The sequence below is a fragment of the Sciurus vulgaris genome (genome assembly GCF_902686455.1).
Source record: "Sciurus vulgaris genome assembly, chromosome: 8".
Lineage (NCBI taxonomy): Eukaryota > Metazoa > Chordata > Mammalia > Rodentia > Sciuridae > Sciurus > Sciurus vulgaris.
This window is the reverse complement of record NC_136468.1, coordinates 114,443,688-114,471,092: the sequence shown is the minus strand read 5'-3', so window position 1 is coordinate 114,471,092 and position 27,405 is coordinate 114,443,688. Positions and strand designations below refer to the sequence as shown.

The following is a 27,405-nucleotide window of genomic DNA, read 5'->3' as shown; positions in this document are numbered from 1 at the left end:
TGGGTGGGGCAACTAATTTCAGTAGATTCATAGATTCCAAGTTTATTTACTAACTGAGATTCAGAGCATCTGCTTTAAAGAATTTTGTTATTTTATCTTCAAGTGTTTTCATTTGTATAATTTGTAAGCAGTCTGTAAATTTTTAAGTAATAACAAAGGTTCTGATGTGAATTCAAGTAAGTGATTTCAGCTTTCTATGATTCTGTCTTATGAAAGATATCACATAACCTTGGAAACAAGGTTGAGAAGGACAGATAACTTGTTTTTCAATCTTTATTCATTTCTAGAGTCATGGTTACACACAAAGTTATAGCCCCAAATGCATATAAAATAAGATGAAAACCACTAGAAGTTATCTGCCGTGTGCTGCAGTTTCTGTCCTAATATTTAAGATTCCACACTAATTTTCTTAGTTTGGAGCAGATAATATGCTCTGCTCTTTCTCAAAGTGACCAGTGAATTGGACTATTGCTATCCCAAAGACGAGTAGGTTTTCTCTAATTTGGACACTGGTATTAGAGTCTCATGAGTATTCTAATCCCACACTAGCATATGCCCTTTATTATGAACATGGTCAACATTGTTGATATAAGTGCAAGTCTCTTTCTTTAGAATTGACTAATTTCATTACCTGCATTTTGAGAAAATGTATATTATATTGTGGATTTTCTCAGCGTGACTAAATTTGAATCTGTATACAAACTTACACTTTTCTGTATGCAGTTCTTAAGCCTCAGATAAACTTAACAGATGATATTTATTTTACCATTATTTTATGCATTTTAAAATATTAAACTTGAAATAAAATACATTTCTAAGTTAATAAAATAGTGCAATCAAAACCTTTATTTTTCTTATTAGACTGAAGTAATAAACCAAATGAACAAGAAGAATGTCAAGAAAAGATTTAGAATGAAACATTATTTTTCAGAAGATAAGGTCTAGAATGTTGTGAAAATATGCACCTTGCTTAAAACTAAATAGCAGAGTCAATGCATTTACCTTTGAAAAGCAGAGATATTTATTGTCTTCAGGCTTCCACTTAGGACCTTAGACTGGGAGTGCATGGTCCCCACATGGATGATCTTCTGGTTTTGTAATGAAAGAAAATGGAAGAATCTCTCTGGAAGGAAAACTTAGGTTATTTCTTTCTCAAGCCATATTGATTCCACAGTGTATGTAAGAGCACATTAAGAGTTCTATCTTTTTTTTTGCAAAAGTTTAAACAAGTTCCAAGTAAATAGTTTGAATTATCATAAAACCAAAAATAAGAATGGAATATTTAAAATCATAACTCACTTGAACAGTGAAAACTGAACACATATCTTCTTTAGTCAGGGATTTGCAGCCATCGTTTGCATATTGTATTTAGCCAACAACCAAATTTTAATTTTTACTTAGGAGACATTAAAATATAATTAGCAGCAAATAACAGAATGACAAGAGCTCAAGGGAAGCAGCATCCTTTAGCCATACCAAGAAGTGCTCTCCCAAGAACACAGGGAAGGAAGAGGGGTCTGTTTCATGAAACTTCCCCATGCTCACCTCCAAGGCAGAATTTCTAGAAACAACATTCCTTTCTGATGATGGAATAATGATGACAGGGATAGATGTTAAAACCAAAGTGTGCATTCTTCAGAGTCAAGAGACCCTCAAACCTCAATAAACACCATATTTAAAGGAACATAGCAAATTCCAACATAGCATACACACAACAAAGCTCATTTATCAGAGACAGATACAATTTTGAATATGCATTTTCCAGAAGGAAGCAGAGGACAACAGAGACCATCTGCAGCTGTCAAACTTGTGGAAATGAAACAATGTACTGTGAAATTTATACAATATATGAATTATAAATGAAAAACAAACACTATCAAAAGAAGTTGGTTGGTGGCTCAACATATAGACATTCATATGTATATATTTATATATAGCATGATAAAAATCAGCTTGCATGAAGATTGTAGTATATCTATTTTGAAGTTATATCACACATACTATAAGCAATTTACAGAATTTGTTGGGTTTGCATATACAGGAATTGCAAAATGAATTAAAATACATTGAAATATTGAACACTGAAAATGTATTTATATAAACCTCCCAGGATTGACAGGGATTGGCCATTATCAGCATCTGCCACCATTGAGCAAGAACTATACTCAAGAAAAAGAAGAAAAAAATCCAAGAAAAAAGAAGTTTAAAAAATCTTTCTTTAATTATTCCTTATTTAAAATAATGTTCTCCTTGTTGCCTCGAAGTGTTGATAGTTTTGACCATGAAAGGGGTTTTTGTTTGGTGATAGTTTATGTTTTGTAGACTTCTGATCTCTGTTTGCTTCCTGCAGATAGTGGGTCCTTTAGTAGGAAATCAGTGGTATCCATAGTAAATATTTACCATACCGATGACTTTCAGGCCAACCCCTGAGCAGTCAGTGAGATGATGATTTTTTTATTTTTTGTTTTTTGCCGAAAGAAAAGGAAAAAAATAGATCTTGCTATTAGAAAATGTTCTATCACTTCACACTAATTGTCTTGAAAGAAAAGATCAGTGATTTGCCAAAGAAAATATTATCAACAAAGCGTGTGATAGCCTCTTCATTTATGGTTCCGGAAGCAGGCGCTCCTTGTGTAGGTAATTAGAGTACAGAGGGTGCGGAATGATGCTTGGAGTTTAGGGTCAACTTTGCTGTCCGCTCCGTAGATTTTACAGGCGATTTGCTCTTTGCTTTAAGAAGAGAAAGTGATATTGGAAAAAAGTCAGCACTTTAGATTAAAGCAAAGCACCCTTCACAAAGCCACAAACAAGAAGCAGGACAGAAAGTCCATGGCTTGTAGCTATCCTCGCACCTGCGGAAGAAGTTATAAGATATTCGCTCATCTTGAAGATTTCCAATGCTCCTTATTAGGCTGTTTTAAACACATACATATATATATTTAATTAGCTCGCCAGCTTGGCTCTGGTGCTCATGAATGTCTTGGCATGCACTGCAAATAACAACACATACAAAGTATTTCAGTCCCGGGAAGTTGGTGGCGTTTGTTTTGTCTGTTTTCAAACAATGCCATCTCATGGTTGGGAAGTCTGAGAGGAATCCAAATACTTTTCCCTCAAGGAATTCCTTGAGGATCATTCCCTATAGTCATTTACTTGTTCCTATCTTGGTGTCTAAAAACACATGCCCCTTTGTCCTAGAATTAGAATAAAACCACAGAAGAAACAGAAACACTGACAGAAGCAGGCTTCTCAACTGGGAGAGGGGGATGCATTGGAGGCTGTGCGTCTGAACTTTACTTTTAGGGTAGGATCTTTAGGTTACCTATCCTTTAAATTGGAGGAGGTGTTAGTGCTGTCAAGAACTAAAAATTCTTAAAAGGGTTCCATGACTACCAAAGGGGAAGAATTAAATTGTACTTTTGCATTTTTCTTCACATAGTCTCTCCAATGAACTACTAGTAATGAATGATATATGGAACAAAATGATATTTTATTAGTGAAAAACAAAAATGCAATGGGGCACAGAGCCTTTCTTTTCTGTCTTGTTGGGAAATGGTTAGTAAAAATTTGAAGGGGGATAAGGATGGGGAAGTTCAATTTTTTAAATAGTTCAGTTAAATCATCTTTGACTTCACAGTGGCAATGTTAAAAACTGTGGCACAGTCCTTTGCCACTCGAAATGTCACAGTAGAATTAGCATTTGGTGCTTTAAAATGGACATTTAGTGACTCACATTACTGTTTTTCTGTTAGATTATTTAAGTGTTGTCATTGATTTACTTTTGGGGAGGTGGGCTGTGTATGTAACATATCTCCTCTAGAAACCTAACAACTGAAGACCCAGAAGTTGGTGGTGGGACTCTGGAGAGTACTCCCATATTCAAGCTGGGTGACAAGGTTCAGAAATACAAAAGTGATAGTTCAGTCCATATGTAGTTCTAAATACAAAGACCATTCAAAGAAAATATACATAATCTGTGCAGAACCACTAGCATCAGAGCTTTCCAAAATTAAGCATGTATTCCTGTGAGCTTTGGATGAAATTCTTTGAGGATTCATTTGATGAAAAAGAAAAGAAAGAAAAAAAGACAAATTATTACATGGCTTTCTAAATAGCCATTGGCACTTGATTTTACACAAAATACGTCTGGTACTGAAGGAAAGGTTTGAAACAGTTGAAAAGAATGTAACTGGGTAAAATGACACACTCTTTAAAAAAATATTTTGTCAAATAGTAGTTTCCTCTTCAACTTGTACATTGCAGATTAGCTCAAATTTGCTAAAATTGCACCATGTTTTATGTTGCTTCTTTCTTAACTCATTAACTTTTCATAGAACATGCCTAGCCCCGTGCCTGAGAAGCTGCTTCATTTTGACCCAACATTTCCTATCATATGTCCAGCAAGTGCAAGTTAAAACATTGTTTACATGAGCATTTTGATGGGAAAGAAATCCTGTTTTATACTGTAAAGAATTTAAGGCTACTAAAATTCTGAATTGCCTTCAGCTATGCAATCAACCATTGCAACATAGTTCCTTTTTTTTTTTTTTTTTTTTAAGATTGTGTATAGTCACTCTGGGCATATTTTTAAGTGGATAATTTATTTCCGTTACGACATTATAAAATGTTTTTCTGATATAATAAATTCTAAGGCAAATCTGTATTGTCATCAAATCACTGATTAGTTTTTTTCTTTTTCTCTGCTTTTACATTTGTGTCTTGAATAAAGAGAGATGTACTTCTTTCCCTCTGCAATCCCCATGACTTTTAGATAGTGAAATCTGAGAACCTAAAATACTGATGTTGGTCCTGTGTAATTTTTTAAATTAATCATTATAATTTTCATTTATATGTATACTATTTGCATTTAAAACTATTGTTTATCAAACATACTATGGTCTAAAACTATTGAAATAAGAAATATAAGATTTTGTCAGGAACCAACTTTGGCCACTCATCATGCTCTAATCTCATTTTTACATATAGAAACATTTCGTTTTTGTGAAATAATGAGAGCCAGGATTGCTGTCAGAAGCCCTGAGTTCTACTTTCTTTTGGCTGCCAGCCACTTCTGAGGTCTCAAGTAAGATACTTACTTCTTCTATGTTTTCTGAAACGAGCATAACTATTGTGTATTACTGTTTTTTTGTTTTTTTTTTTTTTCATATCAGTAAGCCAGAACATTGTATCAAAATAGACTCACTGATTTTGTTTTATTTGGTTTCTTTTGTTCTATGCCAAGGCCAGGTAGGTAATCTATTATCTCCTTAAGATCATACATTTGAACAACTATTGACCTCAGATAACCTGCCCTCCATTGTATCTATTCTCACCAGCTTGTGGGATCTCTCTCTCCTCCACATCTCAGCAGTATTTTGAGTTTTCCTCTCCTGTGACTTTCACTTAGACTATGTTGCTTGTAATTCATTATAGTCATGTCTTATCTCTCGGATCACATACACAAAGCTCATTAAAAGAAAGCACTGAAATGTTTAACAATTTTTCAAATTATTCTCTGTATCTACAAGAAGGCTTTGAGAGTTTTTAAACTTGTGCCCCCAACATAAAATACCCTGAGAAAAAGAAGAGAAGATACTACTATCTAAATTAGGTGAAAAAAAAAATGTTCATATAGCACGCTGGGCCTAGAGATTTCTCTTGGACGCCTAATACCATTTCATTATGCTCCTCAACTAGATGCTTTATTCTGTTTTTATGCCTAAAGATTTTCACTGTGTGCTCTGAGGCGTGATTCCCCATGTCTTTGTAAGAGGGAAGAGAAGTTTTCTTTCAAAGAAGTCGTAGTACAGATACATAGCTTCCACCTCTCATAACTAGTGTTGTCACTGCCTTCACTGAGATGTACACAAGCTCTTTTCAAGAGTGGGATCAATATAGAAACAGCCTCAAAGATGCTATTTTCACTCTAATTATTATTTCACAGAATAACAGAAATTTCTTCTATTTCCTTGGGAGAGAAAAAAAAAAGCAAAATTAAAAACAATCAAAGCACAGTAGTCAGGAGTTTGGATATCCTCAGCAGGGAAGCCAGAAATGGTGTGCAGTTGAATGACCTCTGGATATTGCCTCTTGCAACAGCAGTTCTACTCTCCTCCAGTGTTGTCAGAGAGGATCATTTCATGGAGAGCTTAGTACCCCATCTTCTCCACCTCATTCAACTGAGTGAGACTCCCCAGACTGGCTAGTCTGCAGCAGCATGCAACTGTTCTTCCTCTATCCCACTTGTTGCCCCTCTCATCTATCTGCCAGATGGAGAACTTAGTTCCCTTTCAGCACCTTCCTTTTTAGACTTCCATCTGTACTGCTATTTCTTCCTGTGTCTATGATCCACAGGCTGGAAGACACTGGACATATTCAACAATGCTGCTCCCTCATCTAGCTCATTTTAATCTCCACAATGATTAAAATGTATTGGGAATTTGATGTGTATCAAGTAATATGCTGTAGGCACTTTACATACATTGTTCTGGTTAATCCTCTCAATATTCCTGCACCGTAAATATACAGATCAGGAAAATGTATCTCAGCAACATGAAATAATTCACCCTTGGCTACCCAGACAATAGGGAGTAAAGCACAGACACAGAAATAAGACAACAGTGCAGTAGGGTCAGCACAGAGCTTGGATATGCTTCTTTCTGTAACTCCCTGAGGCAAGCAATGCTACATCAATGTCCTCAAAAGGGCTAAATCATTGTTATTGAAATGTATTCCAATCTTTTCAGAAATAAATGTGTTAAACACAACACATTTTAGAGAAAACCTTTTTGCTCATAAAATATAACTTGTCCTTACCTCTGAACTGACAAATATTGGCTATGACTACACTTTCAGTGTCTTAATTTTCCAACTGTTAATAACAAGTAAGGTTTGTTTTGCTCTTTATCATGTACCAAATGTCTGATAACAATATTTTAAAATTTTCCAACTACAGACTTTTAGAACCTAGAGATTGCTCTGAATTCACTTGAATGGTTGAGTGAGATGTGATTTCACCATTAATGTGACAGGTCCCTCTTCTTTCTAAGAACTCCTCCCCCCCCCCACCACACACACACTTTTGACTCAAGTTTAATAGCCTGGGACCCAGAAAGCCTAAGCTAATTGTTCAAAATACTACCACTAATTAGTGAGAGGAAGAGAATGAAACACAGAGCTCTTGGTTCCAGGAAAAATTACCACAAAAGGAGTATTTACTTCAAATAATCAAGCAGAGGGTTGAGACAACTACTTAAACAATTTGTCTCATAAATTTCACCAGCTCTTCAAACATCCACTTTCTCTTGGTTTTGAATATTTTCTGATGCATTAGTTTTCTGTGTGAACAGAACTTTAAGTTGGCTTCGACCTAGGGAACATTCCCCATTCAGAGCATCTGCCTGCAACTTCAGGCATGATCCTCGAAAACTTTTCTCTTCTTTTTTCTTGTTTATCTAGTGGAATCAAAAGAAGCAAGAAGAAAGAAAGAACACAAATTCTGTCCACCTGTGGCTCCGTAGTCTGACTCCAGAATCTTTATTTCATAAAAGTGAATATTAGAGATGCTCATATGGTCAAACCTAAAGATGAAATTCCTCCAATGCAAAAGGAGCGATAGTCTAATTTTTTGTCTGAGAAGAGGTTCAGCTTAAAAAGAACGGAGTGTCCATTACAGCTCCCAGAACAGGCAGGCCCTTTTGACACACTTTTCTTTTATTACAGATGTCAGCCTTAAGAAATGAAAATAGCTGTGTGAGAAAATTTGAGCTAACTTTTAATGCAATTTTTATTCGGGTTTGCACATACTAAATTACTATTGAAGGGGAAAGGTCAAATAATAGGATGATTTTATCCTATAATTTTTGGAGAAGAATATCTTTTTATTAGAATTCTTAAAGGTCCAGTGCCAATTTCTTCCAGAAATCCATTTTTTAAAAGAAATGTGCTTCTTTCTGACCTAATACATAAATCGCTGATTTTATTGTGCTCTGGCTTGTTGGCAGGAGCTGCTTAAATTTCCTTTCTTGCTTTCCTTTAGTCAGCAAATTTACAGCTCCATTCTAGTTATGAGGCCTCTTAGTGTAGCTGAGGGAAAAAGAGCAGTTAGTTGCCCATGAAGACGAGGTCTACATGGCAAGGCACAGGGGTGATACCCCATTCACCACAGAATTTTCCAGATTTTCCTCTTGCCCACAGCCAGTCACTGCAACCTTTCAGGATGTCTATCTTCCCCGGTTACTAAAGAATGGACACATAAAAGTAATTCTGCCATCCTCTGTCAAATACTACAGTGCATCTTAAAATAGCACATTTTCATGGTAACTCCCCCATCCGAGTAAAAACTGATTTTGTGCAGATAGGATGATCATTGTGATAGAAGCAGCTAATATTTTTTGATCACTTATTATCTTTACCTTTGACTATGAACCCACAGGTTGTAATAATCATTTTCTGGTAGGAAATTGAGGTTAAGAGAGTTTATGCAATTTGTTTGCGTTTACTCAGCTAGTAGGGAGTATAGCTGAGGTTCCAATTCAGTTTGTTTGATGCTAGAACTAAGATATTACAAATTAATTTGTGTCTCAATATTTCATGTGGCAATTCTTCATACCCAAAACTCTATGCTTTCTCAATGCTGCTTGATTAAAATATAGGAAAATATAAGAAGTTTTGACAAAATGGAAAACAATATGATTTGGTGGAAAAACCAAGTTTTTTCAAATAAGGAAGTTTTAGTACCACATATATTTAATAACTGCTTTAGAGCATAAATATTAATGATTTATAATTAGCATCACAAATAAATGCTGGTGACTTGCTTGAAATTATTTATTCATAGGGTTTAAATATGCTTCTGCTTGTAAGCTTTCATTGTTAATTAACAAATTTGTTTATAATGTAAAGGTAGATATTAATCTAGACTTTGAATAATCACACAATACATATTAGGGATTTCACACATGTGATTTTTGCACTGATAATGTTCAATAATGTTGAGTTTGATTAAGGGCTTACATATGTGCATTTAATATGGGGAATGAAATAGAGAAAATTAGGAAGACAATTGACATCTATGTGGGATGACCTCCTTACAAAGATTATGAACCCATTCCACTCACCCAAAGCAGTAAGGATACTTGCTTGCATGAGGAAACTGATAGAAAGTATACCACAGCTAATATTATTGAACACTAAGAGGCCGGAGAAGTTATTAAATGTATTTTAATAACTTCTGCCTTGAGGAAATAGGGGTCAGTCTGGCTGAATATATAAGCAATTGCTTACTAATTGGTGAAATAAAGAATATCTTCTCTTAACCACACTCCTTTTCCATGTTATAGACCCCTATCTTCAATGCCATCAGAAGGAAAACTATTTCATATTTTTAAAGAATTATTAACTGAGGAATTCAGAGTGAAAAAATAGAATGAAAAGAGAAGAAAGTAAACTTAGCTGTGAATACGAGATTTTAATTTCCATGATTTATATAAATCAAAAAGTAAAGTTAGTAATTTGCCTAAATAAAATAGTTAGCTTTGTTGTTCAGCAATGTTTGATTTTAAGGAAGAAATTATTTGAGGACTGAATGTCTACAGGACACACAGGAAAAATCTGCACATGTGTTTTTCAAGTTCAAACTACTGGCTTTACCCTTTTCCTTAAACTAGCTACTTAGAGATATTCTGAGTTATAATGTTAAGCAAGTTATCTTCACATCAGAAATTCTCTTCTTAGCTATGAGGATTTAATAATCAGAGATATTTGAAGCAGTTTTACTTTTCAAACACATAATAATCAAGACATGCAAATCAAAGGACAGAAGTGAACAGCTGCCAAGGACTTTTCATCCACCCTCCTAGACATAATTGACTGTTAAATATCATTTTAAATAAATTTATATTATTGTTATCATTCAGTATGTAAGGAAGAATGATCCAAGAACTTTTTTCCAATCTCCTTTGATCGTTCCTACATTAATGGTCCACGGTTGTTTTCGTGAAGATGGACCAAATTTATATGTATTCTTAGCTTTATCCTCATAAGTGTTTTCACTACATGTAAACCAAAACATAAATTTTTCAATACCTAAACATTTACTTAACCCTCATTACATATTAAGCACAATTCTAGGAGCTGAAATAACACCAAAAGCATTGAGAAACAATTCATATCTCCAGATCTCTAATGATATTTTCATATAGTTTGAAATAGAATCAGTTTTTAAATTCTGAAGTTTTTTTTTTTTTTATTTAGTGGTTGTGATTCTGTTGCTTGCTCTCTAAACGTAGCATTTTCCAAATTAATTATTTACAATGCTTGTAGTGAGAGAACTGTCTTCTTAGCATATGATGTTGTTTCATCAAAAAATTAAAAAGAAAGTATGGTACAAATGGCTAAAGAAGACATTGCAAAGACATTGTCTGTAATATAGAACATTTAAGTAAAGCTAGAAACACATTGATCTCATAATAGTTCCCATAATTGCACAGTGGATGATACTTTTTATTTTGAAATTTGGAGTATCCGAATGCATTATTTAATCATTATTAAAATGTTTGTAACTGTGAAGTTAAAATTGTCTAATTTAATTTCATCTTTATTTTTCTCAATAGCTCTATAGTTGTCAGCTTCACATAATGAGAAATCATAACTTCTAGCTTTTGCGATTTGCTTTAGTTCAAACACTGAGTTACACCTATAATTGAGTCGATTTTATACATAAAGGATTCTTAATTCATGCAAAAGTGTTCTCTCATACTTTTTTGAAGCAACCACATTAAATAAAGATACTTGTTATTTATAACTCTTCCCATGTATTGATTTCCCTTGACATTCCCAATGATGATGCATTGCTCATCACTTTAATCTCCTTTTGAATTGGGGGCTGAATGAATCATGACAAATAATTGCAAGATATTTTATTTATAGGTGGTATGTGTGCTTTGCTTATTTAATCAATATAAATGCATCGTGATCACACCTGTTTAGAAAAACAAAAAGAATAACTTAATGGTGTGATTCTCTGCCCAGCACCCAGAAAAATATGATATCATATATATGCAAATATGCATGTATATGAAATTCCTTATGTTAATACTACAAGCAATTTCTGAATATACCACTTTCATAACAGTGCTTTAGGTACACACAGTGGTACATTTACGTGAACATGAATATTCATGTTATATTATGTATTGGGTATTTTCTAACATCAATAAACATTCTTTGAAAACATGATTCTAGCAACTGCATAATATTCATTTTATGTTTTAATGCATGAATTAGGTGATTTCTCTACTCTTGGTCATTTGCAAATTTCCACATATATAAACAATTCTGTGACAAATGTTGGTGTTCAGAAGTTCACATCTGATACACTACTGATCTGCTTGCAATGTCCTTCTAGAGTATAATTTCAGGAACATGTGGGCTGTACACTAGAAAGCCATGTGGCTGATCCTTCTTGCCAAATTTCCTTGAGAAGGGAAGTTTCAACTCAGTATTGGGGTTGAGGATTACATAATCATAGCATATGTAACTATTGATAAGTAAACAAAACATTTGCTTAACACAATTGTTTTGAATTATATTAAAATGTTATTTTCTTTTGTAAATTGTTTTGTAACTTTAAACTTTCAAAGCCTTAGGCCTTTGATTTTATGCTAATTTTCTTGTACTGAATTTTTCTTTTCCGCTTAGCTCTTTAATCGGAGTTCACTTGGATGTATACACATATATGTTGTGGTAACATTTTCCCTTGACTTCTTTTAAATGAATAAATTGTTCTCTAATTGTTATATTTTTAATCCATCAACTGTTATTTTATATACTTTTAGAACTTTCTAATCTTTTTTATTTTCATATTTATGTTTATTATTCTCTTAAATCATAGTATTTAATAATATATTTTCATATTTAATAGGTAAAGAGGAAGATAATGAAGAATTGCTAAGCTCCCTCACATGCTAGGTTTATTTACTCTGCTATATGTTTAAAATTCATGATCTCACTTAAGGCTGAAAATGACCTTGGGAGCTAAATATTACCATATCTGTTTTGTAAATAAAGACTTTCTTAAGGGTCAGAGGTATTTTGTTGACAGCACAAAGTAACAAAGGTTTGTAGTCAAACTGGGAATCAAATATGTGTGTATATATATATATATATATATATATATATGGTATCACAAACTGAATTTTTATGTTTGGTTTCTACATTCATTTTATTTTCTTTTTTAAAGACTTTGAAAAATATTCTCACTGCAGTGTTTTCAGGTGTATTTCTAATTACTTTGTGACTTAAATAATTCCCAGGGTCTCTTTTGGAAGTTTATATTTAAGTAATCCAGCAGAGAGTTGACATAATTATATCATTCAAATACATGCTGTTTAATCAGGTCAAATTCATAAAAATCCTTTGGAATTTTTTTGTGCTCTTCCATAAGGATCTAGTTACAACCTTGGGCAAGACAGCTGGTGAGTAATATGTTATGGTTGTATAGAGGAAAATTTCTCGTCAATTAATGATATGACAGAAGGAAAAAAGAAATAAATGAAATAATAAACAAGACATAAGCCATGAATAAAGACTCAGTCATCCTTCTATAGCTCCTCAGCTCTCCATGCCAACAAGAAAATACTTGCTGAGTGGAATAGACCACTTAACAGTGTTTGCCTCCTTATATACAGATTCATTTCAGTTACTGAGAACAACTGCTGTCCAAAAAATTAATATTTGTCTTGACTCTCAGGAGAGAAAGATCATGTTCACCTAACTTTTATTACAGTATAATTTTTCTAATCTTCTTACTAGTTTTTGTTGTTAACTTCTTTTGTACCCAATTTATAGAGTAAGCCTTATTATACATTGTGTGCTCAGAGGGAAAAAAATAGCATTTGTAGGATTCAGACTATTCAAACACCCACTAGGGGTCTTGGAATGAATCACCTGAAGATTAGGACAGATATCTTCACTCTCATCCTTTCATTGCTGATAGTCATAATAATATACAAGCACGCGCAATGATAGGCATATTAATACCCTAATTAGTTGTCTTTTGTTAAGGGATTATTAAGTGCCAAGTCTTAAATGTATAACATTCCATATGTAATTTTCATAGCTCTGATTGTACTATAGTTTTCTTTAAAGAAATGAGGAAATAGACACACACAGTGATGAGTGAGGGAGCAGAGATGTGAACCGTCTACCCCCCTAATTGCTGTGCACTATGGCTTCTACTGGTGCAGAGGCAGGAGGTCTGAGAAGCACCTCCTTGTTTATTTATGCCCTTTAATAGCTGTGATCAATGCTCAGATACATGTTATCCAACTATCAGTGGCAGAAATGGTCCTCTAGAGTAACCCCTGCCCAATCTTGCTCTTTTAGCATGTATGTTACTTTGATCCAAAGAGTGAAGTCTTCCAGTAGCCTTCTGACCTTTTGGTCATCTTATCCAGGAAGCTACTCCTATTGTACTTTCCTGAAATCACAAGGACCATGAAATCATTTGAGACAAATCATTTGGCAAATTCTGCTCAATGTATCCTCAATAACCTTCACACAACTAGTCATGTATGGAAAAGCCCATCCAGCCAACCGAAGGACCTTAGTTTTGTAGGCCCAGACAGTGACTGGATTTCAATGAGTAAATAAATATGGTTTGCCAGAAAACTTAACCACTATGGAAACTTAATCTACATAATTCCGGTTCAAACAACTCTAGCAGATAGATTCCTTGGCCTATGTTACCCAAATTATTGCCTCAAGTCTACTTTTCTTCTTATTCATAGACACTTGATTTACATAGTGGTCATTTAACTGATAGAATTACAATGATCAAATTAATTTAACCTGTGTAAGCAGCCAAGTTGGATAATTTAAGCCAAAATCAACATAAAGGTCTTAATTCTACAACTGGCTCTCTCCCTCAAAGCTATACACCATTTATTTACATATTAGATCAAGAAAACAATCTTTGTTGTGAGACCCGCAGAATCTTCTCTCTCTCTCCCCAACAGCTTTGAAATTCTGTATGAAGATCATTTCTGCTAAATCTGGCTACTTTGGGAAACATGCCATGTTTATTAGCAGCAGAGGAGCTCTGGTGAGATCTTGGCTTCTGGCAGCTGTAACAGCAGCTGCCTCTCAACACTCAGGTTTGCATCGTGGTGAAAACACAATAATCATATTTTGGAGTTCAGAGAATCAGCATTCCTGCTGAGCGATGACAGACTCCACACGTGGAAACATAACTACGACCTTAAGCATGGCCAGTTTTCTTACAAATGCCAGCTGTTCATCACAGGAGTGAAGAGAAGACCTTTGCAAAAGTCAATTTTGACATTGGAAAAAGTATTCGCCAAAGAAAAGAGTTTCTGAAAACGTATTTGAGGCATCACACACAAACAGAGGGTTACCTGTCCTGGTTCACCTGAGACTGAGAAAATTACTGGAATGTAGGGTCTAGAACACAAAAAATGAGGCAATATTACAATACAGGGCACGAAAATAAGGGTTTCAAAGGAAGGAAGTGAGCACAAATTGCTGCAGGAGGCTGGATGAGGAAACAAACAATTATGACTAAGGGGAACTGGAGAAAGCTTTATAAAGGAATTTGCATTTGAGTAGGAACTCGGCAGGGGAAAGACTCACACAAAGAAAACAGCATTTGCAGAGTCACAGAGAAAGGAAATGTGTGAAAACACTGGGGAAATACCAAGTAGCAAGAGTAAGTGTAAGGATTAGGAACTCCCCAAAACAGGGTTGGAAATTAGACTATGAAAATTAGAGATGGTGCTCTGGAAATAGTAATACATGTGCTGTTGTGATATGTTCCTTGGATTGGAATTGAAACAGGGAAACTGTTAGGAGCTGCTGGAATAAAGAAAGTGAGGAGGGCTTATGTTGAAATGAAACCAGTGTTAGCAGAACAGAAAAGCAAAACAAAACAGTTTTTCAAGGACGTTTGGGAAGAAAATCACTAGGACTGAATGACTAATTCGGCATGGCAACTGACAGAGGAAGACATAAGAACATTTTCAAGGTTTCTGCAAGATCTGTGATTGTGATGATGTTATTAAAAGTTTGGGAAAACAGGAGGAAGGTCATTTGTTTTTGGCGACAAAGTTAGGAGAATAAATTCGGTTCTGAATATTTGAGTTGTAGGCATCTGATTTGGTTATCTATTGCTGTGAAACAAACTACTATAATATCCAAGAGCCTTAAAAAGGCAATTGACTGTGATCTTGCAACTGCTCTGTGTGTTGCCTGGGCTCAGCTGGAGTGACTGCAAAGAGACTCATCTGGGGCTGAGTTGGATGAAGGCCGGCAAGGCTGAATGTCCCAGGCAGAGTCCTCACTCCCATGTATAGTGCCTATACTGGAGCTTCACTCAGGAAGGTGGACTTAAGCTTGCTGTGCTTCTTATATTGTGGTTAGCTTTCAAGAGGTTTCCAGTCTCCTTAAAGACAGGTGTGGAATTGGCATAGCATCACTGCATCATATTGGTCAAACTGGTCACAGGCAAACCGAAGCTCCCGGTAGGGTTGAGGACGAGAAGCTCCACCTCTCAATGGGTGGAATGCACACTTTAACTCTTCCAGGACACATAGGTTGAAAATGTGGAGATGTTTATGGGACAATCACAAGCCTTTTCTGGATCTCCAGAGAGAAGTTAGAAGTAGAAATATGAATGGAAAAATTTTTATCAAAACCAGGGGAATGGGTAAGATAAAGAAGGAGAGAATGGGAAAAGAATATATCAAAAGAACTGAGGAGGGGAAGCCAGCAAAGGAGAGAGTAGATTAAGTCAGTGAAGCAAATCAACCTGAGGAGACAAGAAGGGCAAGAGTATTAGGAGTGATCAGGGTATAAATGCCGCCTGAAAATTGGGAAGGATCTTATCAGAAGATGTAGTAATTGGAAGTTTAGGAAGATGCCAGTGACATAAATGAACATTTGCAGTCAGATTGGCCAGGGAGAGAAAGACTTCATGGTACTGAGGTAAAAGAAAACAGGAGAAAGCATACAGTGCCCCTGTTGGAGGGTAGCAAGCATCAGTTGGGTGTGCACCCATGAGAGGTCTGACTTTGCCAGTATAGAGAAGGGAGGGGCAGGGAGCTGTTTTCCCTGCCTCTTTGGGAGGTTGGGAGGATCAGTAGAAGAGAAGGAAAACAGAACAAAGGAAGGACGAGTAGAAGAGATGTATAGAAAAGATATTTAGCTTCAGAAAGGATGGGGGATCCTGGATGAGACAGGAAGAACCATGGAGAATGACATTTCGTGATGCAGTGGAGGGGAACTAAAGGAAATCTCTAAGCTCTCTGTGAAGAGGGAATTAGATCACTTCACCCTGGTAGAGGTTTTGGGACTTTCCACATCCAGCCCACTAGATGCCACTGTCTCTGAAAAACCTTCTCCATCTTTGCTTGTATACATTGTCCTTATAATTTGAGCCCTTCCTCCCAGGTTACTCTCCCTGATTCAACCAGCTAGAATCAGGGAATCTTTCTCCTCAGAAAATCTGTAGAATATTCCTTTAAGTTCTAATTCCATGTATTGATTTCCATACATTACATTGTATTTACTGGCATTTTCTCTTTCTTTCTAAGCTTTGTGGAAATATATAAAAAATAAAAAGAAAAAGGAGGAGTAGGTAAGGGATATGGAGGGATATAGGTTTGATATGAAGAACATTTGTCATTGGTTATGAATACATAAAACTGAGAAGGTCAGATAGAACTAGAGTTGATAAAGTTATAAAAAAATTGCAGAAGACAAATTTTGTCCAGCTTTACCATTTTCTTCATTATTTTGGTTCTAATTGTTGATTAAGAAATTGAAGTAGAATTAAGATAATTTAAGAATTTATAATTCACTTGTTTATGAAAAATTATAAATATGAACAGTTTCAAGCAGGACAGGACTGTCACATGCTCACTAACTTCTGAAAAAATATGTAGTCATATTAAATGATACTTAAATCTCCATATTTTAAGATATAGATACTCATGAACTATCCTTTCTATCTTCTTTTTTTTTTTCATATAAATTTCTGCTTTAGGGAAACTGGTTTTATTATCTTACAAATTGAAGATGCTATATAACATTATTTTTAATTAATATTTCTCTTTCATAGACACAAAAATTACTGCAGCAAAATAGTTTGAATTAAGTAGTCAACTAAATCAAAGACAATTATGGAATAAAAGGTGAAATATATCAGCTTTTTTTGACACAGGCTACTATTATAGTGTTATGTATACTGAACATGAATCATGCCTCCTTGCATCAAATCATAAAATATAAAAGTCTGCTATAGTCATTGGCCTGTAAAAACAAGATTTTAACTGTTGTGTCTTCTCCATGTCCTGCTTTTAATAAAAAACAAAAGATGCACGGTAAATGGAATTCACATGTATTTTGTTTTCTCACAAACTAAAATATAAATCCCTTGAGGAAAGGGAGGATATCTTTCAAAAGTCCCTGTGCCTGGCATAAGAGTTCCCTGAAGCGATGGGAGGTGAATAAATGAATGAATAGATGAAGCATGGGTATTGAAATAAGCTTTATTTGAATATAATCTGAAAAATTCTAAAGCAAAATTATAAACCAGGATGTGAGTAATATAGTGAATATAATATATAAATATCCATCCCAGGTTCTATATTATACACAATAATTGTGTGCAAGCATAAAACTTACACATGAATGGAATGGGCAGCTAGGACACTCAGTACTGAAATAGAGAATGTCGATAAAATTATGCAAAACACTTTCCAGTGTGGAAGAAAAATAGAAATTAAATATTTTGAGACACTTCAGATTAATCTTTGCTAGAAGCAGGTAAGTTTTTGTGAAAAAAGTTTTTAATGAATATAGGCTTCCATAGACAGCATTCCTTCTCTCCTTTTACCCTTAACTTGAGAAAAAACAATTTTGCACCTAAAAGCAAGTCTGGTGGATATAGAGAAAATGGGCAATAATTTTTATTTGAAAATTATTTTAAGATTTCTGAAGTTTATAATTTAGCTCCAAAAACAGCAAGAGAAAGATATTAAAATATATATTTTAGAGTACATTATTAATACCACAAAGACAGTATCTTAGAATTAAACATTTCATTCTATGCTCAGAATCTTTCATTTGGAATAGGTAATCTGTTTGATTTTATTCCATAGAACAGATTTATGATACCTGGCTTGGAATATTCTATGTAGGCTAATAATTTCACTTCCATGATTTGGAGTTCTAATTAGATCATAAATTGTCTGCTGAGGCTACTCTGATAAGTAGAGTCTAGCTGCTTCTTTTGATAGTCTGAAGGAAGAGGAGGACAAGTCCTCCAAAGACATTAAATCTTTGTCAAATAGTGGTTACAAAATTGTAACTGAGATGTAAATATGTGTGCCATAACCTTATATAAAATAACACCATTATTAGCTCTGTTGATAAAAACCATTATTAGCTCTGTCGGTTTTGTCCTTTAATTTGAGAAACAAAGGCAATTATAAAGAGGAAAATAAGACAAAGCCAAACAAATTGGATTTTAGAGAGGCTAAGCCATCTGTTCATCAGATTAATAAATTACTATGACCAAGGCACCACGGGACAACTGTTCATTAACATTTAAAGGCAGTGCTAACTCACAGCGACCCTAAGCCAAGTGCCCTGCAAATCTACAAATCACATCCATTAGGACAGAGAGCATAAAGAAGAAATCTATACTGGCATACATTGAATGATTGACTGATTGCAGTGCTGGGGATTGAACCCAAGATATTATGCAAACTAGGCAAGTGATTTACCACTGAGCTACATCCCAGCCCTAGCATATATTATTTTAAAGCATTTTTCACAGGCAAGTATTTAAAGATATTTATATATTATACATACATATATATATACATATAATATATATACACATCTTCATATACACATATTCCTCTAAAGATATATATAAAATATATGTTCATATATGTATGTATATATATATATATACCTTTCATATATCTATCATATATATGCACACATATATTTGATCAGGATGATTTTTAAGATGTGTGCATATATCTCCAAGTATACATATCTATCTACATATATATATATATATGAACATATAAGATGAGCTGATCAGAGTTTTTAATTTAACAACTGAAGAGATCTTAAATATTAGCAACATAACTTTCTATCACCATTAATAGTATCAATTAGTTTTCAGTAAAGGAAAAACCTTAAATGATCATAAATTTTTATGCTCTCTTCATCCTATAATATTACATCAGTATTTGAGGAAATCAGGACAGCCATGGGTCCTGTAGGAGACTGCTCATTCCAAGAAGCTTCTATTTCATATCAAGGTTAAAACTTCAATGAGTTTCCATTGGCTGAATGATTGCATAAATTAATGCCATTCAGAACAGCTTTAACTTGCACAGCTGACTTAGGAAATGTGTGACTAAGCTTCTAAATTGGCATCCGAGGCGCATTTACAGGAGTTGCCTTATCTCTGCACCACTTATTGCCTTTCATCCCCCCTCACTTCCTCCCATTATCATCATCACTTTCATCACAGGCAGCTGAAGTTTCTCCTTCAAAATCAAAAGCCCTTGGAGACTAGTCCTGCTTAAAGTTATGGGTTGCTAAAAATGCGGATGATGTGGTGTGTCTCTTTCATTTCCATTTTGATTAAGTGAAAGCCTCTTAATTTGGGTCATTATTGATACATAAATCTGTAGAGAAAATGAACATGCATTTATAATGTGACCAACATTACATGATTTACTGTTCTTACAACATGTAAATACAGAAATAAAAAATAGAGTCCAGCTCTTTGATTCCCTGGATATGAAGCCCTGATAGGGACTAATGGGGCAAAGGCACATCCTCTGAGCAGGTCAGTCCCTGCTCTCAATGGCTCATGTCTCATTAATTCAACTGAACTAGGTCTCCCATTTAAAACACACACACACACACACACACACACACACACACACACACACACACACACACACCTCATATTATTCTGTCTACTCAATTTGACTGAACTTTCTGTGGAGGGTTTGTGAGTGGTAAATGAAAGGCTCAAAATGGGTTTCCATACCTGATTGTGGACTTTGTTTGGGAATTTTGGCTACCGCTTGAGGGCTGGAGGTGGAGTGCGTCCGTTGGTTGGCTGAGCTGTGGATGCTGCTGGGAACCGCGGCTGAGATGTTCTTGCGGGGCTTCATATCTTGCAGCCACATAGGTGAGGCTTCAAAGGCCTGCATCCTCCGAGCATGGCTGTTGGCGTTGACTTTCAGGTAGGCCTGGGCCTTGTGTTCTTGGAGCTCTCCATAATTGGCGTCAGTCACCCTGCACTCATATAAACCTTCATCCTTTTTCCTCACTTTGGAAATCTGAAGCTTGTGGGAGATGTCATTGCCTTGAACTTTCACTGTCTGAAAAATTGCAGGTAAAAAAATATAGTGCTGCATGAAATGATTTTGTTCTCATTCTTTATCCTAAACTTGCTAATGTTGGAAAACTAAAGGGCCTTAATGACCTCATAGCTATAGTCAAGGGGCTTTTTATTTCCTTAACATATGATCTTAAGGTCTTATTTATTCTATTCCACTAACAATGGCATTCATAGTCTTGGGATATGAGGTCAATCCAAACAGAGCTGTATTAGCAGTGTGGTCCATACTCATCAGGTTCTGGTAGATAAAATGCCAGCATTTTCTCAAGATGGGACTGGATTCTGCCTGGTTATCTCAGATGAATGAAGTATAAATCAATGAGGCCAACTCTGTAGTTAATACAGACTATTTACTGTGGGTATAGAAAATCTGGGAGATCACAGAAATATTTTGTTAGTCATAAGAGCTGAGGTAAGAACATACTTTTATCCCAATATCTCGGTGATTACTAAAGGTACTGTTACAATAGGCTTAGATATTACTATTTTTTTTCTCAAAATTTTGATGTAGTCTTGGCTATAGTTATAGAGTGGCAGGACTCAGGTATATGTTAATTCACCTGAAGTTTTATGGCTCAGACTATATACCAGATGCCTTTGTAGGAAATTGGAATGTGATCAATTGAACATTGATTTCATTTTCAAAATTGGAAATTGTTTTTTATTTCTTCTAATAATTTTGTCTCAATTTTTAATATACCAGATATATAAAAGATATGATACATAATATATGTGATATGTTTAAATACTAGTTAGATTTAATATATATCATATGTTATCCATGATTGACAGAATGAGATTTCATAAGACATTCAGGATTTAAGGGTTTAGTTAATTTTGAAAGACAGATAAAAGTAGTGGAGACAAGAAGATATTTATTCTGCTAATGGTTTTTGCATTTTCAAACAATTATAAATAAGAAAATTTGAGAAGCATTATTTTATATTTTACATATAACACGTAGTATAACAAGTAGTTTCCAACAATTGGACCATAACCATAAGTATAAATTTATGTGTATGCAAACTTACATATAAAATAATGGATGTCAATTGTACATATATTCTTGACTACGTCTCCTGACATTTGGAGGTAGTTATTTATATCATTATTATCCCATTTTACTATGGAGTAACTGAGGTTTAAGAATTTTGTGTTAGTGATTCTCAACACCGATTGTATGTTAGAGTCAATCAGTTTTGCTTAATTTCATGCAGTTCTATGTAGTCTGCATCTCTAGAGGTTGGAGCTTTATCAATATGTTATAAATTTTTCCCAGAAATCTAAGTTAATAAATGCTGGTTTAGTACATATGTTACGGTCACACAGAGTGTACACTGGGAACAAATTATGTTCTGCCTCAGTTCATATCTAGAACTCTTTTCAACTCAGTAGATTTTATAATATATTCACTTGGCTAATACTATTAGCAGTTTCATATGTGATTATGTCTTTGTATGTTTCTGAAGACTTTTGGTTACTGTTGTTTAGATGGTATGGTACGGGCATGAAGGGTCAGCTATTAATATTCAACTGATGTTATCTAATTTTATGTGTATGTGAAAAGTGAAATGCTTATGAAAAACACTATTGATTTTACCAATCACAATGACTTCTGTGTCATAAAAAAAAAATGGAACAGAGATATTCTAAAGAGTTGGTGATTTTGTGAGTTATTAAGTTGTTTGATATTTCTTCCATGTTGAGATTACACAGATGATAGATTTAAGTTCTGTGTACAAGATAATTTTATGCTTATAATGTAACTCCAATCTTATGCCACATTATGTTATTGTCAGAGCTTTAATATAAATATCTTTCTAAAATGTAGATCATTGGATTTTTAGATTTCTAAAAACAGTATATTCATCCTCTGTAGATTTCTTCCTTTCGTATTATATAACTGTTTCATTTCTAGTAGTGAAAAATTGTTAAAGGTATTTTTCAAGGTAAGTAAGATTATTAACACGAATTTACTCTGTGTGGCTTCATTTAAGGTATAGCAAAAGGATGATTTTCACTTTCTTCTCAACATATAATTATTAAAACTAATAACCAATAGAGAGTAGAACAATATTTTTATAGTTTCAATTGATCAAACATCTCTAATAATGGTTGCAGATTTATATTTAATTTTGTTCTTCTATTTTTATGATTTTGAACACCAGCATTAGAAATACATTAGATGCATTATGGATGACATTCAAATTTGAGTTGTTTTATCTCATTGCAATTTCAAAATATTCTTGGATGCTTTAATTTTTTCTCACTCTCTAGGAAGATTTTTGCATATTACTATTTTATTTTCTATTAAAGGAAAATCATTTCTGTAATTTAAAATGCATATTAGCATTGCAGCCCTTCACTCTTATGTAACTGTTACACAGAACAAGCAAAAAAGTCACACAACCTTTTTGGATACCAAAATGATTCTCTAGTTAATGTTTAGGTATTTACACGATTAACATATAATTTTATTTATGGACTCTCCAGTTGCTTCAATTTTTATGTACCTAATGAGGTAAAGAGGAGATTGGCTTTCATCCTGTGTTCGCAAAATTGCCTTTTTCAGGGACAACAAATTAAAAGGTTTTAAAATCTAAAATCCATTTACTGCTAATGTTCACCTTGGGCCTGCCTAGCAGCTAAGGCATGCGCCCCCTGTCGCCTGTCCCTGTGACACTCACACTGATCTTGGTCCCATCGTTGTCCGGCTCTCTGTCGGGTAAGAGCTCCACCTGCGGGACAAGGATGCAAATGCTCAAATTCCCACCGAGGTCCTCTGACTTCCTCGTCCGCAGCACGGTGGTGAGGAGCCTTTCAGGGTAGACCCCAGTCTTTGTAGTTGTGTTGCTACATTTTAGTTAGGACTGGGAAGGGAAGGAACCTGGCCGGGTCTGAGTCTGGTCCCCTCCCCACCCTAGATCATCCCGCCTCCCGGAGGTTCGCTGGCCTGCCGCCAAAGCCGCGCGGGTAGAGCCGGCAGCCTCTCCTAGCGCGCCTCTTGCCGCCGGGCTCCATCCCTGCGCCACCAGCTGCGCGGAGGCTGAGCTCCAGGAGGCGGGGCCGGTGCCGGCTGGGCCCTCTTCCTTGCAGGGCCAGTGTTCTGTCTGGGGTTGCGGGTTCCGGGAAGGGTAGGGACAGACACAAAGGTGGGCGGGGATGTGAGTGTGGGTGGAAGTTTTCTGGGACGAATTTAAAATGCATCTTTTTTCCGGGCTGCTGTCCCATCCCCGGGATCATTTTTTACAGACTTTCTTTTTCGCTCTCTGACACATCGGAGTCTCCTTTTGGTCAACTGCTCTGACACTCTTCTGTCTCCCTTTCTCCTTACTAAAATTCTTCTTCCCCTCCTTTCCTCACCCCTTGCCCCTTTCCTCTTCTCCTCCTTTCCTCACTCCTCCTCCTTTTCTCTCTTCCTCTTCTACTGCCTCCACCTTCCTCTCCTAACCACGGGCTTCTCTCTTCTCAAGTCACCCCTCTGGTGGGCTCCTTCATTCTCTCCTCTCTTTCCTCTCTCCTCTCCCTCCTTCCTCCCCTCCGCATTCAGTTCAGCCTCTTTCTCTCCCCTACCTCTTTTCTTCCCCATCCCCCGCCCCACCCTCAACTGTCTTGGTTAAAGGCAAAGATGAGAGAAATGGGACTAGAAGGGAAAGAGTTGCGGATGTCCTAGGATGTAGCAGCACTGTAGTGTCAAGATGGGCATCTTAATAAGTAATACTAAGATAGGAGGTTATTCTCAATTTCATTCAGGAAAGGCTCCATAGTATGACTTCCTTGGTGGTTTTAACTTATGTCACCCAGTACAAATTAAGGCTTGTTTCCTGTATCGCTGGGCGTCTTTCACCACCAAAGGGACGGGAGAGTCCCCAGGGACACGTAGACAGCATCTTGGACCCTGGTCCCCCATTGGATACCCAGTGAAATAAAAGAGTGGGACAGACTCGGGAGCTTTGCGGACTACGTGACTGCACTACCTGCGCTCCAGCCACCTCGGACCCAGGCTCCAGGTCCTCGGGTCCCCGCAGGAACCACCACTGGATCTCCAGGTACACCGAAGCGGAGCCGCTCTGGAAAGCGCAGGACATCTCCACATTCTGCCCCTCGGTCGCTGTCACGTTCCGCGGAAACTCGGTAAATTTTGCTGTAAAACAGGAGCACATCCTTTTGGCATATGTACACCACTCCCTCCAACGTTTCTTTCCTTGAGAGCTCACATTTTTCTTGGACTTAAAAAACAGCAACAACAACCCCTCTAAGACATCCTTGACTTTGCCTGCTTAGATCCTCCAGCCCCTGCCTTTCTTTGCTTCTTGCCTGTCTTATTTTTGGTATCATGACTGAATCACTTTGTTGTTGATCAAGTCCAGATAATGGAATGGTTAACAAGCTTGCCAATAACTCTCTGTTAGCCAAGCTGCCCAGAGTTTGATCCAAACACCTTTTGTCAGATTGCAGTATTCCACAAAACTTACTGAGAGATTCAGTGAGGTATAATTTAGATCATATGTCAAGTTATTATTATGAGAAAAGCCTCTTCCAAGTTTCTAAACAGTCTACATTAACTTAATATTTCATCTTGCAGACTGGATCATGACTATCTATCAAAATGAACATTGCTGATATACCAAAAAGAGTTATTAGCAATTGTGATCTTATGCCTACAGTAGTGAAACAAGTTGCACACTTTCTAAGCTGTTTATATTTCATTCTCCACAAATTAATCTTCACATTCATTCCTATCAAGCTATTGTTTAGCTAATTGTCATGTCTCTTGGGATCTAACAATTATACACCCAAGCTTAGTTTAGATTGAAAATGATTTTGAAGTCACTACAGAGAATTTTTAAAGCCTTTTCATTACCAACCATAACACTCAGTTTGTAAGATTCATAGATTCATGGTGAAACTCACAAATATAAAATGTCCCTTTCTCCTTAAAGGCATGTTTTTGAACATGGGATGCTCTTGTTAACATGGTTGTTCTTGTCTTGTCTAAAGAACACTTCGCAAAGAGCTGATGGCTCCCTAAAAGTAGTCTTAGATTTGTGGCTGATGGAAGTGTATAGCTACAATGCACACTTAATGGAAAGGAGGGCTGAGGGAACTGCAGGAATGATTTAGGGTGGATACCCCCACTTTTAAAAGATAGATATTCATTTCAAAATTTTATGAAACCCCAAATTGATCTCTAGTGAAATGGAACTGTGTTTATACTTAAAGGAAATGGGAGCTATTAAGAAGGCAGTCTGTTCTGAAAAGGACTTTTCTGTTCAAACTGGAAGGAGGAGTACATGGCATTTCTGCTTGCAGAAGTGATGCAGTCTTCTGGCAGCAGAGATGTGATCTGTTCATGGTGCTGAAACGACCACTGCAGCCTGCAAAGTCCTGAACAACTGGATTCAGCAGGCTGCTGCTGCTTGTAATGCAAGTCGTGCCTTTTTTATGGGTCCTCAGAGGAGTCTGTTCTTTGATAAACACACATGCAAACGAAGTCACACAGACTCAGAAAAGGAAAACTCTAAACCCTTTCTGCCTGCAAGGGAAAGCAGGACTGATGATGGAAAGTCCCCCATACCTAGTTCTGGGTTTGTGATGATTATGTATGCATGAGTGGTTATCCTGTGCATGCACATAGAAAGTACACACACACACACACACACACACACACACACACACAGCCCTGTGTTTGTGTTCATAGAGGAACTCACCTCATTGCCAGACACCAACTAGATTTTCTCCGAAACCTAGCTTGCCTATGATTTAATAAACTTTGAAGAAAAATATCAAACAATACTATTCATACAACCTTCACCCACTGTTACTTGCTAAGAATTTCACTATATCTGCCTGTCCATGCTTTGACTATAAGAAAACACACACACACACACACACACACACACACACACACACACACACACACCCCAGATGTATATTTGCCATTGAGCACAGACTTACCTTGAGAAGAAAGCCCTTGTTGTACGTATAAAACGGAAAAGAAAACAATTCCAACATATGCCAAAAAGATCCCCATCATTCCAAAGGGAGGGGGGGGGGGTCACATCAGTGTAGCCAACAGCCAAAAAGCCCTAAAAGAAGAGAATGCAAGCGTATCAGAAGGCTCTGTTTCAGAGCCCTGGGCGCGACACTGCAAACATCCTATCCTGCTGCTCGCTCGGCGGGTGAAGACTGGCTTTGGGGAGAGGGGACTGCAATTCACGAAGGTTAAAACCAGCTGGCTAGGATTCCTGAGGCTTCTAGTGCAGACCCAGGCTTCAAATGCTGGGAAGTGTCTCTGCTGCTGGCTGGCTGCTTTCAGCTACCTGGCAGCTCGTTCAACGTCAGCCCGCTGCTCCGGCTTGCGTGATCACTGCCCTCCCTAAACACCGAGCCAGCTCGGGAAGCGGGGAGTGGGCAAGGGGGGCGGGCTGGAGGACTTCGCTGGGCTCGCGGCGCCGCAACTTTTCCCTCTAATGGCTGCGATGATGCCTTTAACTCTCTGAGCGCTGGACTGCTCCGCACCTGCGAGGAGCTGGGACCGGGCAGCCCGCAGAAGGCAGAGGGATGGGCGGCTCCATCTGTGTTTCCCTTCTATAGAGCAGGAACATTTAATTTTTTCCAATTTGCTTTTTCTCCCCATTAGTTGAATATTTTTGTCTGGATCTGATGGTTTAGTGCTGAAGAAGACAATACAGTTGTAGGATTGCGGCGTTTGCTTGGGGCTAGGAGCGAGAGACTGGAGGAGGAAGTTGAAGCATTGTTGAGGAAGAGGGAGGAATGGGATGGGGTGGAAGACTGCTTTGGGGTGATGAAAACAGCCATTTGAGGGAAATGTCGCTTACCCAGTTATTAACTGCTCTAACTAGAATGATCACATGCTATTATTTCACACGAATTTATTGCTGCACAGCCTCCAGTTGGAAGAGAAGCCTTTCATGCAAGCACCA

At 36.5% G+C, this 27,405-nt stretch overlaps 1 protein-coding gene across 5 annotated transcripts; it reads right to left on the bottom strand.

Annotated features, from left to right (window-relative positions):
* Window positions 1–318: 318 nt before the first annotated feature.
* Window positions 319–27,114, bottom strand: VSTM2A (V-set and transmembrane domain containing 2A). 5 transcript variants are annotated; one of them, XM_079150638.1, is made up of 6 exons: window positions 26,981–27,114; window positions 26,417–26,547; window positions 24,436–24,602; window positions 23,146–23,196; window positions 20,102–20,438; window positions 319–2,730 (listed from the first exon to the last, which is right to left on the bottom strand). In XM_079150638.1, exons 2-6 carry the CDS (start codon window positions 26,493–26,495, stop codon window positions 2,642–2,644), a joined length of 723 nt encoding a protein of 240 aa, XP_079006764.1. In that variant the 5' UTR covers window positions 26,496–26,547; window positions 26,981–27,114; the 3' UTR covers window positions 319–2,641. The 5 variants fall into 5 exon arrangements, with proteins under 5 accessions (XP_079006764.1, XP_079006765.1, XP_079006763.1 ...); XM_079150639.1 differs by lacking the exon at window positions 26,981–27,114 and having other exon boundaries at window positions 319–2,852; window positions 26,417–26,966; XM_079150637.1 differs by lacking the exon at window positions 26,981–27,114 and having other exon boundaries at window positions 26,417–26,966.
* Between the last annotated feature and the right edge of the window lie 291 nt (window positions 27,115–27,405).